The following is a 20,787-nucleotide window of genomic DNA, read 5'->3' as shown; positions in this document are numbered from 1 at the left end:
ATGTGGTTCTTAAAAAATTTGATGAAAGAGAAAAGTTAATTCAGGTGATTTATTTTATAGTTCAGGTTCCTTTTATAGAAAACAAAACAGGCAAACACAGTTTCAGAAGGCAGTAGCAGAGAGGTTCACAAAAGAAGGGACAATCCTCCCCAACCAAGGACAATCGAAAAAAGCAGAGTGGCTCTGTGCTGCATGTTTTTACCCTTTCCCACCCTGACATTGTAGTAAAGATTTCCCAAAGTTTAGATGTTTGCTTCATCTGTGGCACCAGATAACTTGACACGAGTTTTGAGAATCTTTCCAAAAGCTGCAACTGACAACAGGATTCCGTTCCTCCTTTCAGGCAATTTGTTTACATCCACCCACTCAGATATCCCATGTTCTTCCTGTACTAGATCAAATGCTACCTCTAGAGAGGGGGTCAGAGAAGCTATTCCCACAGATCAAATTGAAAAGTTTTTTTTTATTCAAGAATATATCTGGTGCCAAATAAAGAAGAAATACAGAGACCTGTCTTAGACCTTTTTCTTTTCTAAGCCTTCATATCAAAACCCCCAAAATATAAAATCCTCTCTTTACAGTCTCTGTTACCCCTCACTCCACCTTTCTGTTTTCTAGTAACTTTGTATTTAAATATGCTTTTCATTACATTAAATTTTGCAAAGATTTTAGACTCTCTTGTGTTTTTCTGTACCTGATTTAAATTTTCAGTTCTCTTCTTCACCCTTTGGGTTGGCAGCAGCTCCATGAGTATTTAGAAAGTGCCTGGCTCTTGTGATAGTCCATTGCAAGTTGCAGGGCATTCATATGTTTTCATATTTAGAGGACTGACTTTTTTTTCAGACTTTTGCATATTGTCAGGAATCTCTGGCTTGGGTAAAAAACTTTTTTCAGCCTGATTTCAGACAAATATAGATAAATCTTCTCCATTCTGCCTCACAAGATAGTGTTTCTGGGATGCCTCCCAGATACATCTCACATGATGTTTTTTTCTTCCTCAGAACAAAGTGGAATTTTAGACATTTTCTAAGCAGATTCTGGCATCTGCCAGGGAATATCTTGGAATTCTAGGTTGCATGTCCTCTACAATTTTCATAATTCTTTTGGCCAGACTTCACATGAGAAAAATCTAATGGTTCCACAAATCAGTCTGAACCAATCACCAGTACCTCCATTCTTTTCAGATTTCGGTGTTGGAGATTGTTGAGACAGAGATCCTCTCTTGGGCAAATCAGTTGTCCATCAACCCAGGCCTTGCCTTTTCCCCTCAGTCCCTATGCAGTCTGTGACAGTAGATGCTTCAGACTTTGCTTGGGGAACAAGTCTAGAGTGATTAGAGCCAGCAGGAAAAAATTAAAGCACATAAATGTCAAAGAAATGATGACAGTAATGCCCTCAGGTGTCTAAACCATCTGGACTTTGGGACATCTTCTGGTAATCACTAGCAACACCACAGTGATGTGGCACATAAACCAGACAAGAGGGAACCAGATCCTATCCCCTTTGCAGGCTAACTATGATAACCAGGGAACTAGCAACTTAACACAGCCTATCCTTTCAAGCTATTTACATTCTATCAAAGCAGAATTTTGTAGCAGACAAGCTGAGCAAGACCAGACAGATCCCAAAAATGGAAGTTGCACCCGCAAGTCTTCCAGGAATTTATTTATTTGTGGGGAACTATTCAGTTAGATCTATTTGCCTCCATTCGCAGCAGACAGTCCCAGGACTCATTAGATAAAGGCCCGGGAGGCAGATGTTTTTTTTATTACTGTAGATTGGGATGTTCCTCTGTGCCTTTCCACCCTTTCTTCTGATAACCAGGGTATTTCTGAAGCTGTAGAAGGACTCTCCCAGGATAATTGTGGTAGCCCCCCTTTGGCCCTGGCAACATTAGTTCTCCCTTCTTTTGAAAATAGCAATTTGCAGTTATCAGAAACTTCTTTACAGGATGGGCTTGCTCACATGGAACAGGAGTTGTTTTGCTGGAGCCCAATCATCAATTTATTTAACTTGCTGCCTGGATGATAGAATTTTAATACTTTTTAGGCACCTATTTTCTCAGGATGTGCAGCCGGTATTAAAAAAAACAAAGAAATCTGCTACTAGAAAATAATGTACGGCTAAGTGAAAAATATTTTCTAAGTGGTACCAAACCAATAACCAAGATCCTTATAAAGCTTAGGAGTGTTACATATCCATCCACCTAGAAGACAGGAGGTGTTTGCTTGGGATCTTAATTTTGTATCGGTAGAACTTGCTTTTTTTCTTTTGAACCTGTTCATGAGGCTTATCTGAAGTTTTTATCTTGAAAATCAGTGTTAATCATTACTCTGACATCAGTAAGAATTGTATCTGAATTACAAGCTCGCCTACAGTGGTTTCAGCGTTTACGTTGTGCCAGGCTGTTTGTGTCTCTGTTTTCTTTCCAGAAACAAACATAAAGGAAAAAGAATTCTTTACACCCTGGATGTCCACAGGCAACCTAGGTACTACATTGGTGAGACAGAAGCGGTAAGGAATTCTAATCAACTATTTTATTTCCTGTGAATGTAAGAAAACGAGGCAATCAGGATCAAAATAGAGAATTTCTAAATGCTTGCCTCATGCTATTGCTTTTTGTTATTCACACCGTAACAAGACACTTCCAGGCAAAGTCAGGGCACACTCTACAAGACCTCTGGTTACTTCTCTGGCTTTTTGGAAAGGAGTTGGGTTCTAAAAATATTCCATAGGTAGCAGCTTGGTCTTCTGTGCACACATTTACCAAGCGCTACAGGCTGGATGCTTTCTTTCGGTCCAGAGCAGGCTTTGCAAGCACTATTCCCTAAAGGCTCCTGAGCTCTGAGCCTACTTCCTCCTCCCTTTCATTCTTTGCTCTGGTATTTGTCCCATATATCTTAGGCTATCGCAACAGTGATCTAATGATGAACATAGTACAGTTTTGTACGTAAACTTACCATAACAGAAAATTTTCAAATAGATAACTGTTGCAATACAAACATCCTCCCTTCTTCCTTCCCCTTCATTTAGTTGTTTTTATGCTAGGATGTTGGTTTTCATCACTTTCCTTTCATAATACATACCTACACACACACACACACACACACACACACACACACACATATATATATATATATATATATATATATATATATATATATGTATATATGTATATCTATATATATGTAAATATGGGTACATGGCATACTGTGTCTGCTAGTTTTACAGGACAGTAGGATCTAGATTGTGTGGTTTCCCTGCACTTGTAGTCTAAAACTAGCATTTTTACATTAAGGAGGTTTTCCGACTACACTGTTGTGGCAGAAGTGTGCTGCAGCAAAACTAACTGAATTGTAGGCTGCTGGCTGAAAGCTTATTCTGTGTTTTGCCAATTAGTCTGTAGGCTTTGCCGTTGTAAAACTTGTTTTTTTTTTATTCTGTATAAGCCCAGTGTTTGCCCTAGGCTGCTCTCCACGCAGCAATAGTTAGCAGTGCCTGGTATAGATGCATATGTTATCAAGTTAAAATTTTCCTTAGAATAACTATCTCTGCAACCGTCCTCAGTCCTCCTGCTGCTCTAGGAGCATCTGAGTTCTGTGCAGAGCAGCATCACCTTGTTGGATACTTGCAATTCACACTGAGTATAGCACCCATTCTTCATCTGTGTGCTGTCATCACAGTCCAGTTAAATCTCTCCAGTTTTCTCCCTGGTTAAACCCATAGTAAAAAAAACTGAAACCATGGATAGGCACTTTTCTGATATCACTGTGGCCAGCCTGGCGACACAGGCATCCTGAGGCAATGTAGCAATCGTCTCATGTATACTGACAACTACTTAATCCTGAAACAAACAAACACAGTACGTGAGACATGTAGTTACACTAAGAAAATTGAGATGTGGCCCTCACATATTGACAAATCAAATGACAACAGGTTGTCAGTACACACACATCATTTCTCTCACTAAGTAAGGTCTCAACACATAAACCCACATATACGGAGGTACTCACAAGTAACTTACCAAAACCTCAGAAGCCTCCCATACTCTGCCCTCAGAAACCACATACGAAGAAAACCAAGTCAACACCAACCACTACACATAAAAAAAACACATCACCAAGCAAGCCTCTAAAGGGAAACACCACATATTCAAACATCTTGGTCATAGGAGACTCCATCGTGAGACACACGGACACCCTCCTCACCAGGTTGTATAAAGAAAGAGTTACAGTCAGGATTTGCCAGATCATGAAGGCACTCAGGCCACTCAACCACAAGTACCAGTATGACTCAGACATAGTCCATGTGGGTGTGAATGACCTGAGATATACCTTCCTGGACTATATGAAGAGACACATGAGTCTCTCTAAGTATGTGTTGCAGGCTGGTATGAGCCTCACACTGAGCAGCATTCTACCCTCACCAAGAGTGATACAATAATACCAAAAGAAAATGACTGACTTCAGTAATTGGCTTAGCTAATGGAGTCATTCCAAGGAGATCCAGTATTTGTCAGCCTGTGACATCATGATCAACAGACCACGCTGCTTTGTCAGAATACTAGCCAAGGCATTAGCCACCCCAGTGGTGCCTTTTTAGGCAGTGCCAAGCTAACAGACCTACCAACATAACAAATTTTTCTAATGCCAAGCTGAAGGTACTACTGCTCAATGCTAGGAGTCTTAGCAAGAAACTGCACACCCTGGAAACCCTTCTCACCCTGGAGGATGTTGATGTCTATTCAGTTATAGAGACGTGGTTCAAGGCTGCGGAAAGCACCCCAGCAGTGCAATGTTACAGTGCCTATCACACATTCAAACCACCCCATGAAAAGAAAAAAGCAAAAGGAGGAGGTGTTTTCACTTACGTAAAAAATAGTCTTGAGCTACTCCATGTCCAGCTGACCATAGGCAAAACTCCCACCATATCATTCTAGCTACAAGTCCCTAGCTATGAACCATGAAAACCAGTCTGCATAACGGTTATTAGAATCCCTTACCATTAGGCCAAATGCACAACTCATGGCTGATTTTAACTTCTCTCTATAAAATGGGAAACATACAGGGTCACTAACATGCAGGCTCAGAGATTTCTGGACTTTTTCCTGGACTTTGTCAATGCAAATGCTTTGGAACAGCTGGTCTGCACTCTCTCTAGGGGCTCAAATATCATTGAAGTAGTACTCACAAGCATGGGGAGCACTGCACCCCCCCCCCCCCGCCAGTGTAATGTCCTCATTTGTAACATATGATAATAAACTGGTCTCCTTTGAAATGAATGTTAAGCTGGAACGCCATCAAACCCTAAAACCCTAAAGAATTTTTCCAAAGCAAATTACCTTCTATTAAGTGATAGCATAAGTAAAGCTCTCCCAACCCCCAAAACATGGAGAGCTATGCAGAAATATACACAAATGCCCTGTACAACAGCTTAAACAACTGCATAGAAATGGCAGCACCTGACCAAACTAAACCCAGGATGTTATGTGGTCCTATCTCGCCTACATTCCTTACTCACGGCTCCGACTTGGCCAAATTTCTCTAGCACAAAGTCTCTAATTGGCTGGGCTAACCCGGTATCCCAAGATGCACCTCGCCCTAACCCTAGATCTCGTTTGCCGCTCGTAGAGTTAGGACGTGGTCTCACTTGGCTGTGGCTAAGTACCCTTTCAAATACTTTTTCTAAGTATTTTAGCAGTCTGTTATTTTATTTTAATAGCTAGTTTTCTCCTTGTCTAAGTTTCATTGTGAGTGTTAGTGAGATTGGGTGTTTGTGGTATCCCTTTGTTTGGCGGGCTAGGCCCATAGTTAGAGGACCTAGTCCTCTCCTATGTTGTTTTTCTGGTGTTAAAACTGTAGTTGGATTAGTTCTTGTCTTTCCCTGCTACTCCAAGAAACGTAGTTGGTTGACAGTGTGCTGTTATTTTTTTACCATGTTTAAAGAGCAGAAGGAGCATAAACTCTCCGGGTTTAAAAAGTGTACTAAATGTGGCTACAAAATGTCTATTACGGATGGCCATGCCATCTGTGTGTGTTGTCTTGGTGCTATTCACCTGCAGGAGTCCTGCAGTTTCTGCCACGCTTTTAGCGTGAGGGTACTTCAGGAAAGAAAAAATAAACTGATTTTGAAGGGCCTGATTAAGCCCTCTTTTGAGGAGTCCTTAGAGTCTTCTTCTTCTTCCAGTCCTAAATCTAAGCCTTCCAAGGCTAAGAAGAGATCTCCGGCTCCGTCTGCTTCCTCGGAGCCCCCGGAGAAGGTTAAAATAGTGGTTGCTGCCTCCTCGGCTCCATTGTCCTCGGGGACGCAGGAGACAGTCTCGATTATGGATACTTCCTCCTCGGCTCCATTGTCCTTGGGGCTGCAGGAAAAGTTTTCAATAGGGGATACTACCTCCTCGGCTCCATTGTCCTCGGGGCCGCAGGAGGTATCGGTGGTGCTGGAGTCGACCTCGGCTCCGATATTATTGGAGCCTATTCGGAGCCGGTCACCCAGTGTCAGGCATGTGTCTCCACGTAGGAGATCCCGATCTCCTTCTATTTCCTCCAAATCCTCTAGGCTGTCTGATTTGGATGTGGATAGGGTGGTCCAGAGGCTCCTGCAGTCGCCAGTGCTAGCAAAACTGTTCTCGGCTCCGACCCAGTCGGCTCCGGAGCCATTCCCCATTCTGGTGCCTGTGATTCCTCCTCCGAGCACCCATGTGTCATCGGAGCCGGGGTGCTCCGCTTCGAGTGATGTTCTTGTCTCGGCTCTGATACCCCCATGTGAGTCTATCGGAGCCGGCGTCGGCTCCAACCATGTCGGTTCCATCCTCTGGTTTCGGTACTTGGGTTTCCTCAGTCAGACACGAGGGGGATACCTCGGGACTACAGTCGGTTCCGAGCCTCCCTCTCGGTGCTTCGGCTCTGGGAATCCCGACTCCGGTCGTGGTCTTGGAGACGAGTTGGTCCTCGGATTCGGGGGGACCTGCCTTCGAGGCCATGAGGAGTGCACTGGCCAGATCGTCAGTTACATCACCTGGATTGGTCACTCCGTCCCCTTACACCCCGGCTAGAGCCTGTGATGCCCCCCTATCCTTGGATGGCAGAGCCCGAAGGTCTGGGGATTCCCCCTTCAACGGTCCCCTACTTTCTGATGGCCCCTCAGAGTCTGTGCCTGAGGAGCCCCCTAGTAAGAAGTTGTGCAAGAGGAAGCACATAGACTCCCAGGACGAGTCCCTCACTTCCGATACCAACTTCGAGGAGTCAGAGGAGTCCCCCAAGTCGTCCTCCGATGATGTCTCTTTCTCCGACATCCTGGAGATTTTGAGGCAGAGAGGCGACTGGCCTTCCAAGACCCCCTCTGAGGAGGAGTCTGTATTCCTCAAGGCCTTCGGAGCTCAACCCTCCGCCTCCTGGGTGTCTCCACCCTTCGATGAACTCCTGGACTTGATTTGTCGAAGGGTGTGGGAGAACCCTGATTCCGTGGAACCAGTGCCCAGACGTCCAAACAAGTTTCTGTCGGCTCCCCTAGGCAAAGAGTTCCTTACCAAAGGGGTTTCGGTAGATGCCTTGGTGGTGGCGGCAGCCACTCAGCAGGAAGTTGCAGAGGCTTCTTCTTCAGTCCATCCTCCTAACAAGGAGTCCAGGAGTATGGACCGGTATGAGAAGCGTACCCTGTCTTCGGCGACCTTTTCCTTACGGTCATTGAATTATCTCTGTCATTTCACTCGGCTCCAGAGAGATCTCCTGAATGAGCTAGGAGATACTCTGATGGGTAACATGCCTGAGGCGGTAGCGCAGACTGTTAACGCCCAGTTGTCTACCCTAGGTTCCATTGTCAACTCATCTATGAGGCTCATATCTTACGCAGCCGAAGGGGCGAGTAGGGCAGCTAGCTCAGGCGTAGCTCTTAGAAGGCAAGCCTGGATGTGCCTGTGTCATTTCGCGGAGGCCTTTAAGTCTTCCTTCACTGACGCCCTCTTTGATGGGTCCTCTCTCTTCGGACCCAAAGTGAAAGACACCCTCACCAGATGCGAACAGGAGGGAAAGACCCTATCTGCCGTAGGGGCCCGTTTTTCTCCCCCTTCTAGGCCTTATCTCAAGGCTCAGAGAGGAGGGAAAATGTGGTTCAAAAAGTCTCAGAAGTCCTTTCCGCAGCTCAAGGTGAGTCCCCCTCCAGAGGCAGGGGGGGGGGTTATTCCGGAAGACGCCATCCTAAAGGCAGAGGAGGCCCTCGCAACTCAGGAGACCATGATTCCTTTTGCGGTTCTTCCTTCCAGCGTTCCTGAGTCGTTGCCCGACTGTGCTATTCTTGGAACCAGTCAGGGGCCGAATTTCATTGCATCCGGAAGCCTGGGAAAGCATCATCCAGGATCGTTGGGTGCTTCGAATAGTTACCGGAGGTTACACTGTTCCCTTTGCGTCGACATCCCCCCCAGTCAGAAGGATCCCGAATGTCCCACCCAGTCAACGGGATCAAGCAGCACTAGAAGTTGCAAAGCTGCTAGAAAAAGGAGTCATCCAACCAGTCCCCTCAGACCATGTCGGATCAGGAACTTACTCACGACTCTTTTTGGTGCCTAAAAGGACAGGGGACCCGAGACCCATTCTGGATCTCAGTTGACTGAATCATTACGTTCTGAAGTCCAAGTTCTGGATGGTCACACTTCAGTCCATTTTACCACTGCTGGAGAAAGGAGTATGGATGTGCTCCATCGATCTCAAGGATTCCTACTACCACATCAAAATGGAGAAGGCATCCAGGAGTCATTTACACTTCTGGTTAGGAGACAGTCACTTCCAGTTTCGTGCCCTGCCCTTTGGTCTCACCGCAGCCCCCAAGGTGTTTACCAAGTGTTTGGCAGTGGTGACAGCTCACCTGAGACGTCTAGGATTCCAGGTGTTTCTGTATCTGGACGACTGGCTTCTCGCCGCCCCCACCAGGCATCTGCTCGTTCAAGCCAGGGAGATGACCATCTCACTTTGCCAACGTCTAGGAATTACTTTGAACTGGGAAAAGTCTGCCTTGCAGCCCTCACAGCATGTTGTTTTTATAGGTGCAGAGCTAGACTCTATTCAAATGCGCACCTTTCTGCCACAGGACAGGATAAGAGAGTTGCAGTCTCAGATCCACACACTGTTGCCCCTCAGAAAAGTTCAGGCCAGGTTAGTTCTTCAGCTCTTGGGATCCATGGCCTCCACCATCATGCTGGTACCTCTGGTCAGGTTACACATGCAGATCCTACAGTGGCTCCTGTCGGTTCAGTGGTCCTTTCAGAAGCTTCCTCTTTCCCACCTGATACTTCTCACGGAACGATGCAAACAGGACCTCCTCTGGTGGCTATGCTCCTCCAATCTGGACAGAGGAAGGAGCTTGATTCCTATGTCTCCAGTGGCCACGGTGACCATGGACGCCTCCCAGATGGGGGGGGGGGGGCATTATCTAGGCAGGATGGTCCAAGGCACCTGGCAAGATCATGAGGTACACTTGCACATCAATGTTCTGGAGATGAGAGCAGTGTTTCTGGCATTGCGAGCACTCCAAGACTCTCTACCTCGGGGAACGATTGCAATTCACTCGGGCAACATGTCCGTAGTGTGGTACCTGAACAAGCAGGGGGGAACCAAATCTTATCCCCTCTGCAGAGAGGCCATGCGAGTGTGGCAGTGGGCAGTATCTTCCCAACAGTTTCTGGTGGCAATGCACATTCCGGGGAAGTCCAACGTGATAGCGGACAGGCTAAGCAGAGCTATTATGATGCCTCACGAGTGGTCCCTGAACAACCGAGTGGCAGTTCAGATCTTCAAAAGGTGGGGTCAGCCTTGCTGCGATCTCTTCGCCAGCCCCCTCAATGCCAAATGCAGCAAGTACTTCACTCTGATTCCCCCACAGGGGGAGTCATCCAGGGACGCTCTAGCTCATGATTGGCCCCCGGTCTGGTCTACACTTTCCCTCCGTTTCCTCTGTTACCAAGAGTGATACAGAAAGCCATATCCTTGGGAAACAGGATGATCCTTATTGCTCCACACTGTCCTCGACAAGTATGGTTTCCTTTTCTTCAATGGTACACACTGGAAGGTCCATGGACTCTGGACCCAGTGCCGGACCTCCTGATTCACATGTCAGGACAACTTCATCCATCCCTGCGAACTCTCATTCCGTCGCTAGTCAGACGACATTCCTTTTCACCTGAAGTGGTGCACATCTTGTCTACTTCTCATAAGTCTTCCACCAGGAAGATTTATTCCAGCAAATGGAGGAGATTCTCTATTTGGGCTCAGGCACAAGGTTTGGACCCCTTCACAGCCCCAATTCCGTCGGTCTTAAATTTTTTAGCCATGTTGTTCCATCAGGGCTCCTCGCACGCTACCATTAAAGTACAGTTGGCTGCAATTTCCAATTTTCACACATCTTACGAGCCCTCTTTTATGGGCCACAAACTCTGTAAAGCCTTTCTAAAAGGTGCTTGGTTACTTCGTCCCCCTGTTTCAGAACCTATACTGCCATGGGACCTGAACCTTGTGCTACAAGCTATGACATCACCACCCTTTGAACCGGCTGCCATTTGTGACTTAAAGTTCTTATCTTGGAAGACGGCTTTTCTGATAGCCATTACATCAGCCAGGAGGGTATCAGAACTTCAAGCTTTGTCCATTAAACCTCCTTATTTGATCTTTCATAAGGACAGAGTTTCCCTGAGGCTTAACCCTTCCTTCCTTCCGAAGGTGTCATCCACTGTCAATCTACCTCAATCTGTTGAGCTACCAGTGTTCTTTCCGAACTTTTCCAATAAAGCAGAGTTCAGGTTTCATCAGCTGGATGTGCACAGACAACTGAGATTTTATTTGCATAGGACTAAGCATGTTAGGAAATCTGATCAACTGTTTGTGTCCTTTTCAGAAAACAGGGCAGGTTGTCCTATTTCCAAGTGCACAATTTCTAAATGGATCAAAGATTGTATTTCATTCATCTACTCGTCAGCAGGCAGAACTTTACCCTTTCCCGTCAAGGCTCATTCTACCAGGCCTATGTCTACATCAATAGCTTTCCATGCTAGGCTTTCCTTGGATGATATTTGTGCTGCGGCCACTTGGCCCAGCACTTTTATTACTCATTACAAGCTGGACATGGCTTCTAGGGGCCGGGCTTCCTTTGGTTCCATGGTTCTCAGGAGTATCTTCCTATGAGCCTCCCAGGATAGAGGTGCTGGGGACGCTGTCCCGTGAGTAAGGAATATAGGCGAGATAGGACCACATAACATCAGTTAGTTTATGTACCTACCATAACGATCGATGTATGTGGTCCATCTCGCCTACATTCCTACATACCCTCCCATCTGCCCCCTTCCTAGAGGATTTGGAGGAATATTAGCTCTGTGGACCCTTCAAGGTCAGTGATTTTTTTCCCTTATCTGGCTGAAATTTCTTCCAGTGTTGATTGAGTATGGGTTATGATTGGTATGATTGCAAACAAGATCTGGGGCTAGGTCAAGGTGCATCTTGGGATACCGGGTTAGCCCAGCCAATTAGAGACTTCGTGCTAGAGAAATTTGGCCGAGTTGGAGCCGATTCTCGGCTCCGAACCCGTGAGTAAAGAATGTAGGCGAGATGGACCACATACATTGATCGTTATGGTGAGTACATAACTGAACTGTTTAGCCAGAAAAACAAGCCACCCTGGTAGACCCCCTAACATATACAGACTGTATAACAGAAGGAAAATAATCTTGTCTAGAAGTAAGTGGGAGGGTACACAGCAGGGAAAAACATCCCTAATTAGTCTCAACAGGCAAATTATGGAACTAGTCAAGTCTTCAAAAGCTAAATATGAGACTAAAATAGCCTCCCAAGCAAAGGAAAACCACAAAGCATTTTTAGTTATGTCTGCAATCTTAAGGGAATCACTCAACAATGTGCTGAGTTGGCTGTAGATGGCACTATGTATACTCAGCTAGAAGAAAGAGCAAACCTGCTGACTGATAACTTCAGTTCAGATTTCACTGCCTCTTCACTTCTGGTCATTCCCTATGAAATACCCCTAGGTTGTCACTGCATTCTCTAAAGCTAGAAACACTGCATCAGTGGGCCCTGATGGAATCTCAGAGTGCCTATTAAGCAGCTTGAAACATGACCTTGCAGACCCACTCAGATCTCTATTTAACCACAGTCTCCAGATAGGCTTTGTCCTAGTAGAGAGGAGGACAGCAACAGTCATCCCTCTGCACAAAGGAGGACCATCAACTGACCCATGAAACTACTCTGGAAAGGGGAGTCATAGATCTGATTAACAACACCATAGGAAATCTCCAGACTCTAGACCCAACTCATTTTGGCTTTGTCAAGGGCAGGTCCTGCCTGTTGAATCTGGTGGACTTTTTAGCGAAGGTCTTCAAGACCATGGATGAGGGTAAGACAGTGCATACTACCTACCTTGACCTGGCCAAGGCATTTGACACAATGCCCCACTTGGGTATTGTAGATAAACTCACAAAATTGTGCATAATGGCTAACAGATAGGACACATGTTAGAGTGGGGGAATCCACATCCAGCAAGAGGCCACTCTCCAGTGGAGTACCACAGGGCTCAGTTCTGGGCCCTCTCCTGTTTAGGATATACTTCTCAAATGTCAAGGGAAATGTAGATGGCCTTTGGCTGACCAGGCTTCCTGATGACTGCAAGTTTGGGGCAGTTATTGACTCCCCAAATGATGTTGATATCCTACAGAAAGGTCTGACACAGACTCATGATTTGTATCAGAGCCATGGCCTCAAACTAAATGCGAAGACATGCATAATAATACCCTTTGGGAAATCAAATAACCCTGCAAATTACAGCAGTGATAGCACCTCCTTAAGAGTGGATCTTGTGGTGAGAGGTCTGGGTATTCTGATAGATAAGTAATTTGAACTTTAACCACCATGTGTCGACAGTGGTGAGGAAATCCTTCTAGAAGGCACAGCTTATAAGTAAGGGCATGGCATCCAGATATAAGGATGTCATAGCACCACTGTACTCGGCCCTTATCAGACTATTAATCAAGTATAATGCACCCTTTGGCATGTACATTGACAGGCAGCTGCAACAGTTGGATAATCCTCACAGATTTCTCACCAGAAAAATACAGGATGTAACCAACATGTCATATGTGGAATGATTAAAGGCCCTAACACTATATTCAGTTTCCTGCTGATTTACTGAGGGGTGATCTGTGCCTGACCTACAAGGCATTCTCTGACCCAGCTCTAATAGAAATGTTGGATATTCACAAAACTAGCTGCATGAGGGTTACCCACTCCAAAGATCTACTGAGTAGATCATGCTGGTGAGACAGATTTGTGCCCATATTGACCTAGCTCTGGAATAGGCTTCCTAGTCACATGAAGCAGAGTCCTTCCCTGACCATCCTCAAGCACAGTCTAGACTAATGGATGGGAAATTGCAAATTCAGGGAAGCCAGCAAATTGTAGCACCCAGTATTATTGTATAGTCTAGCTGAGTAGCATAGAAACAAAATAAGTTTTCTTCTTATTTTGTTTCTATGCTACTCAGCTAGACTATACAATAAATATTGGATGCTGCAGTTTGCTGGCTTCCCCGTTTTTTCGCATTGCTGTTTGGTTTTGTGGAGCCGTGCAGTTGCTGTACTTGCAGGGGCTGTCCTTTTTAAATCACAGATTCACTCTTGGGGTGGAAGTAATGTCCCTTATAGACAGAGGCAGTCTGTAAAATCGGTTAAAACTCCCACTCACTGACCCTAGTTATCTTCCCCTAGGGATAGAAAATTGGATAAAACTAGTTAGGCTTGTAACTGTTGTTTAGCCTTTAGCATGGTAATCTCCAATGAACCTATGAACATATAATTGAAATGCACAAACATTGAATCAAAAGTGATGAATGTCAGTGTGAAGAAAATGAAAACACTATCATTGGTGTTAGCATGTCTGGCAGATTAACTTGCATTGTATGCCATCATGTCTAATTGTGAAATGGAAATTGTTTTTTTAAAATGTTGAATATTTCCCTGTATATACAGAATGTTTAGAGAATATATCAGTATTTTGATACATTTCTAACTGGGATCTGTACTGATCCCCGAATGACAACATCACCGAATCACTATCGGCCTGGCATACTTACGCGAAAGTGCTTTTCACTGAAGAAGCACTTTCACGTAAGTATGCTTGTTGCCGAGATCGTACTACGGTGCAGATAAGGGAATATTCCCTTTTCCTCACTGTAGTGCGATCTCAGAGTGAGAATATTAAAGTACGGGGTGGGGCACAGCCCACATGGGGTGCAGGGGTTTCCGCATAAAAGTAGATTTATTGTTTTTTTTAACACACTTTAACGAAAGCGCTTTTTTGGTGAAAGCGCTTTCGTTAAAGTGTGTTCGGTGATTGTGGATTCGGACTATTGAATTTTTGTTCAATAGTCCTAGATTCTTCTGTGTATGTTTGAGAGGGACATTCTAAAGTACACACTGTGGAGAATCAGCTGAACAGTGAGTGATATCATTAGCCTATTCCTAGTTTCTAAGTGATTATTTAAACAGCTGATTGACAGAAAAAGAACATTTTCAAACAGCTGACTGTTGTATTTTGAAATTAGATAGTTGAGACTGCAGTTTGTCAAGTGCTGTGCAATCAGTGGACACCAAGAAAAGAAAACTTGCCAAAAACTGTAAGCTTGCCTTGGCCATGCTATTATGTCTTAGATTAGATCGGGGGAAGAATTTTTTAGTTAGACTAGGAAAGCCTAGTTATTAAGGTGGAGTTTTTCTAGAATAATGGACTCCTGTCCTGCAGTTTAATTTTACATTTCCGGTGATTGAGTCCTGGTGTTTATTGAAAGCTATTGATTTACATTCTTGTAATCATTTTTATTTATTTTTAAATGTTTTTCATTAATACATTGTGGCTGTAAATCAGTGTTTTTTTCTTTAGAGATTAGAGAGTGCTTCTACCTATTTGATACTCCCCAGGTCCCCTCGAAGACCTGGTCACTTATGGTCATAGCTATCATTTATTCTGATATTTAATTTTCATAATTGGATACCCCTTTAGAAGGGCACAAAGACACTCTGATTGGTGGCAGCATTACTGTATTATTTTTAGGGAAGGGACACAGCTAGATATCTGGTCAGGCTTACCCAGAAGTGTTTGAATGTATGAGATTTAAATTTACTTTGAGCATGAATGTATCAGAGGTCCTAAACTGGGACACTTTTCTCTGAAGTGTGTAGCAAGAAAATACATTTGGGGTGGACAGAAGTATATAGTCCAGTCCCAGGAAACTAGAGCGTGTTCCTGTTGTGCTCTTAGAGAAAAATTGTAAAATATTATTTCTGTTTAAGTGACAGTCTCATATTGGAGTCAGTAGTGAGGATTGAAGCTCCTTAGTTATTGACCCAGGATAGTAAGGGACATCGCATTTATTTGTTGCCATTCTAGTGGGATATAGCCAGACATCAAATTTATTGGTGGCAGTCCGGTGGGATATAGCTGGACGTCACAGTCAGAATTTCCAAAAGAAACAAAAAGCAAACACGGTGAAAGTAAATAGAATCAAAAAAAGAAACCAAAATAATTTCCTTTTCTGATTTGTACAACAAAACCCTTAGGGTTTTCCTAAGGTAAGATATCAGATTAGGGTTAGGGTTTAGGGTTAGGGTAAGCAGACATTAGTAAGATGGGCAGTGGGCTTCAGTAACATGCACTGCAGACTGCTGAGGGGTGTAAATTGGCAGTATATAAGAACCACCCCTGAAGCCTTCATGAGGATGTTGCCTAAGGGGATACAGCTCTCCCTCATGGGAAGATAAGTTTTGGGACAGGAGAGGTTCCTGTTAGGTGGTGGACAGGTGGTCAGACTGCTGCAAGGGAGCAAATAAAAGGACACAAAACTGACTTTATTTTTAACATTCAGTAAGAAATACCATTAGCACAACAGAGAGAAGACAAAATGATTTTACCTATAGTTAAGCCAGTTGACCTTTTATTTCTGCTGGACTTGAATGAGAATATTTTGCTGTCTAGCAGGTCTACAACAGTATCAAATGAATTACTGTTAAATATGTTATTGTACAGAACATTCCCTAAAGTAGATGAAAACTTGAATAATTGTATTTGCTGCTACCTCAGATATTGAATAACCAAAGTCATATGCACTGAGTGAAAACTTGTATTAAATAAAATTGGCCATTTGGCTTATACCATTGGACTACATTGTACAAGATAATCCTGTGCTGTAGGATTTTGCCAGCATATGTTAAATTCAGCTATTTGTAAAAGCTTTTGAACTGGCATAGTATATGAAACTTATATTTCATATTTACTGCAGTAATACATTTAAATGAGTTAACTTTTTTCATCTGTTTTTGAACAGTATCTGGGAAAATGGTATGAAATTGAAAAACTGCCTGCACATTTTGAAAAGGGAGTCTGTATACAGGCTGAATACTCCCTTGGAGGAAATGGGACGATTAAGGTGTTAAATCAGGAACTTCTGTAAGTACAAGACAGTCTTACCATTTTGTTTTGCTCTTATGACAACATGTACTATTTGTTTGAACTTTTTTGGACTGTAATAACACATTTAGCAGTGTTTGTTTAGGTGTGTGTATGTGTGTGTGTGTGTGTGTGTGTGTGTGTGTGTGTGTGTGTGTTTTATACATTATGTGTGCATTCATGAGTGTATGTGTGTGTATGTATCTGTATGTATATATATATATATATATATATATATATATATATATATATATATATATATATATATGGGTCTACTTTGATTCACTGAAAACTCATTTCACTGAATTTCAAAACACTCACACCAAATCGCTGAAAGCTCAAATCAATGAAAACTCATTTCACTGAATCACATTTCACTGAATGTGAGTACTCTTGGGCAAATAAAACGGATATGCCCTTTTCTCCTTTTCCCCACTGTAGTGCGATCCTGTAGTTAGTATATTTAGTTTGGGGGGTGTGGGGTGCACAGCCCCCCATATTGTGGGTTGTGGGGGTATGCCTATTTTTGGTTTTATATTGTCAGCTTTCAGTGAAATGATTCATAGATGTAAAAGCTAAGTAGGTGGGGGGGCTATATGATTTTTTGAGGGTGAATTGAAATTCAGTGAAATGAGTTTTCAGTGAATAAAATTAGACCCATATATATATATATATATATATATATATATATATATATATATATATATATATATATATATATACACACACACACACACACACACACACACACACACACACACACAATCACATATATGTCATATATGCAAATATATAAGCAAATCCAAAGGGTGAAAAGGTCACACAGACAAACCATTTAGTAAAAACTACAAGTAAAATCCATTAGGGCAGAGTCATTTGCATGTATCTCATGGGAATCAACTACAGAAGGTTTAAGGTTTTACATAGTGATTTTAGCTCTGTGGAGTATTTCTTGTAGTTTATAATATGTGTGTGTGTATATTGATTCAGTTGTTAAGTTGAGTGTGGTTTAGATCAACATGTGTTTTACTGACACACTTTGGTTGACAAAGCAGATGGCTGACAGATGTGTGAGATCAAAATTCCCTGTGGTTGAGGAATATGCCTCTTCTTATAGGTTCATAGATTAGTACTAAGCTAATTGCCCTTGCAAGCCATTTTAAGCTTAGCCAATTATCCCTTGTGAGACTCAAACCCTGCACCTTGTGTTTGTAAGGCAAACACCTTAACCATTAGGCCACCGTCCCAACCCTCGGGATTGTGAGATCTTGTAATTAGTATATATCATTAGCAAGGGGGGTATGGAAGTACAGGGCAGCTTGAACCTTGCAATAAATGGTAGTTTTGTTGCATATGTTCTGAGGTTGTGCCTCAGGGGGGCATGCATGTTTTTGGGTGTTTATTTGGATTTTTTTACCTTTTTTTACCTTTTGCAGTAAATGTTTTTAGTGTTAATCTACCTAAGTTTAGATTAACTTCAGTATATGTGTGTGGGTGGGGGGTGGGGTGTTGTCTGTGCAAGACTGTCACTCCACAAAGCATGGGAGCACCTTTTAGCTAAATAAGTAAATTAAATAAAAAAGATTGAAACTCAAAATGCCAACAGTCCATTACAGTTGTGCCCAAACATTAAAGGAAAGCATACTTTACCAAGCTTATTGTTTTTTGCAGAGGGAGCTGCATCCCCACCTCATGCTAATTATATATACCATCCCCAAGATTACCGATTTGTGTGAAAGAGCATATTTTGTCATCTCTGCTATTACAGTAATCTCACACTGGTACCTTTGACCAGCAGACCTGCCCACCAAACAGACTCGACAGAACAGCTGTTGACTGTATAATAAACTATCATCTTGGAAGAACCTATTGTATATTGAAAAAACTAGGTGCAGACAAAACTTGATCAGGCTTGAAAGTTAAAGTTTATTTCATGGTACTGAAACTATTCATTCCTTGTCAAAGTCACCACTTTGTGACTAAGTAAAGAAGAAAATGAAATGTTTCACAGTGCAAAGTAAAAGTCAAAAGTTCATTTCTCTTTTTTTAGCCAGCTCAGCAAACCATTAGTCAGTGAAGTGCAGTGCCGTTGCCACTACAGCTGGTGTCTGGTCTAATTAGCAGCAGATGTTTATCTTTCAGTAACATGCAACAATTCACAATGGGAAAAGAGTTATCTCTCTTTTTGCAGTAGGAAAAGAATAAAGAAAACAGCTTTATCTGTCTCTCTGCAGCAGTAGACAAAGTTAACAACATAGTTAGCTCTCTGTGTCTCTCTTTCTCTCTGTGTCTCTCTCTCTTTTTTTTTTTTGCAGTGTCAGTATCTGGCCTTGCCCAATCATGAAACAGCAGTCTTACAAAACAAAAAAAATGTTGTCACTTCTTGTAGAGCTACTCCCCCCCCCACAACACATACAAAAACAAACTGAAGTAGTCCTCTCAGGAGAGGTGTCTGTTAGTGGATGGATGTTCTAGGTAAGGCAACCGTAAAAAAATACTTTTTCTGTAGTGCAGTAGCTGGATGAAACTAGGTAGTGTAAATAACATAACGACATTTACTGGACATTCTGTAGGCACAGCACTTAAAAGGTGAAAATAAGGTCTCATGTCTTGTTCAGGCTTGCAGCACTGGAAAACATAACAAACAATCAGAAAATGTCTTGCCACTGATTCAAATGCAAACAAAAAAGAAACATTTTACCAACCTAGGTCTCTTACAGACCAGTAGTCCAAACTTAGATGCTTCAAGGTCAAGAATTCATTCCAAAGAGCGGAAAGCTCCTCCCTCACCACTCCATTAGGAAATGTGATTTTCAGCCCTCTCACTTTCTCGAGGTACATCTCTCCAGAGAGCAAGATGCTCTTCTCTCCTTTTAGGTTCTATAGACTCCCCCAGAGTGCTTCCAGTGAGTTTTGACTCTGTAACCTCTGCATTGAATCTGAGTGCTGGTTATATAGAAAGCAAGCTGTGCCCCAAACCTAATGTTCTGCTCAGCAGATGAGAAGCTTAAAAGGTGAGTTACCTACTCTACCCTCAACTAAATTCTAACACTCATAAAATTTTTTTCGTATGTTCTAGACATTATTTACCTAGTAGTCCTGCACCTTCCTATCAGCATTACTTGCCAGGCACCTTCTGGTAGTGCTATCACGCTATGCCATAATATATATAGTAAAAATGGAGATGGCACGCATTAGCTACATTACTGTGATTTGCTCTACTACCCACCAGTAAATTATCTTTAAATCTAAAGATTTTAAATATCATGGCTATCAGTGGCATGGTTTCTTGAGTCACACCACTAGGACCAAGCAAATGAAAGTATAAAATAGACACACAAATGAATCGTTAAACAGCTCATTAAGTGCTGTTTGGCCACAAGAGCATGCAGGAAATATGGACTGTTATCCTGGATGTGGTCCTACACTATCCACATCCAAGATTTGGCTTCACACTGGACATGTCACCAAAGTCTTTCACCTAGCTCTCTAGATCCTCTTCTTATCACATTTTCTGCTATTCAGTACCTTCCAGTGCTCACTTGCCCACAGTGACTGTGTGTGATGTTCTCCAAAAGAACAATCTTCTGTCCTGATCTAAGGTAGTAAACTGCCACCATCCCATATTATCAAGCTGGGGAACTCCATGTTACTATTTCACGCTTGTTAATAATCCAAATAATTATAAACGCAAATAATACTGTGTAACAGTGGTCTGGCCAATTAGAAGTGAATCCAAAACAAGCACCCACTGTAGTACTGGAAACAAAAAAGCAATAGTAGAATACAACCACGTTGAGAAAAACTTTTAATACAAAAAGCAGCAGCAAAGCTTTCGGGTCTACACCCTTCCTCAATGCTAAATACAAAATCAAAAACACATGAGTTAGAGTTTATATAGGAGCCAAATAGAAGTGAATACCACCATCTTTTCACCATTTAGTTATAACTACCATTTTACCAATTAATAAATAAATAAGTAGATGAGCAGCAACCAGCTTTATAAGGAAATAAATAAATTACTTTGCTTAAAAAAGAATAAGAGAAGCAGTACAGTTAACAGTTAAATATACAGAGAAATATGAAACTGCACAGGGAGACAGAAGGTAATCCTTTTGAATAAATAGACTACAAGAAAGATTGGACTTTTTTCTAACTCTTCTTAAGAGTTAGTGACTTCTGTGCGAAAGTAGCTGAATTTGCAGAATACAAAGGTAGAGAAAAAGCGCAGAGACAACTTACTGTCGCAAGCCACAGGGTAGTTCTTATTCATCTTATTCTTTTTTCATATTTCTTTTGG

The 20,787-nt window shown here is 42.7% G+C and overlaps 1 protein-coding gene across 1 annotated transcript in view; it reads left to right on the top strand.

Moving 5' to 3' along the window:
- Nucleotides 1-20,787, top strand: part of APOD (apolipoprotein D) — a 254,748-nt gene that overhangs the window by 121,886 nt on the left and 112,075 nt on the right. Inside the window, exon 3 of the mRNA XM_044070184.1 lies at nucleotides 16,366-16,487. Coding sequence (XP_043926119.1) covers nucleotides 16,366-16,487 — 122 coding nt within the window. The remainder of the gene's footprint in view (nucleotides 1-16,365; nucleotides 16,488-20,787) is intronic.

This window comes from Protopterus annectens, chromosome 4.part1 (assembly GCF_019279795.1).
Source record: "Protopterus annectens isolate FY-2018-M chromosome 4.part1, PAN1.0, whole genome shotgun sequence".
Lineage (NCBI taxonomy): Eukaryota > Metazoa > Chordata > Ceratodontiformes > Protopteridae > Protopterus > Protopterus annectens.
Note: the sequence above shows the minus strand (reverse complement) of the source record. Positions and strands in the feature narration are given on the sequence as shown.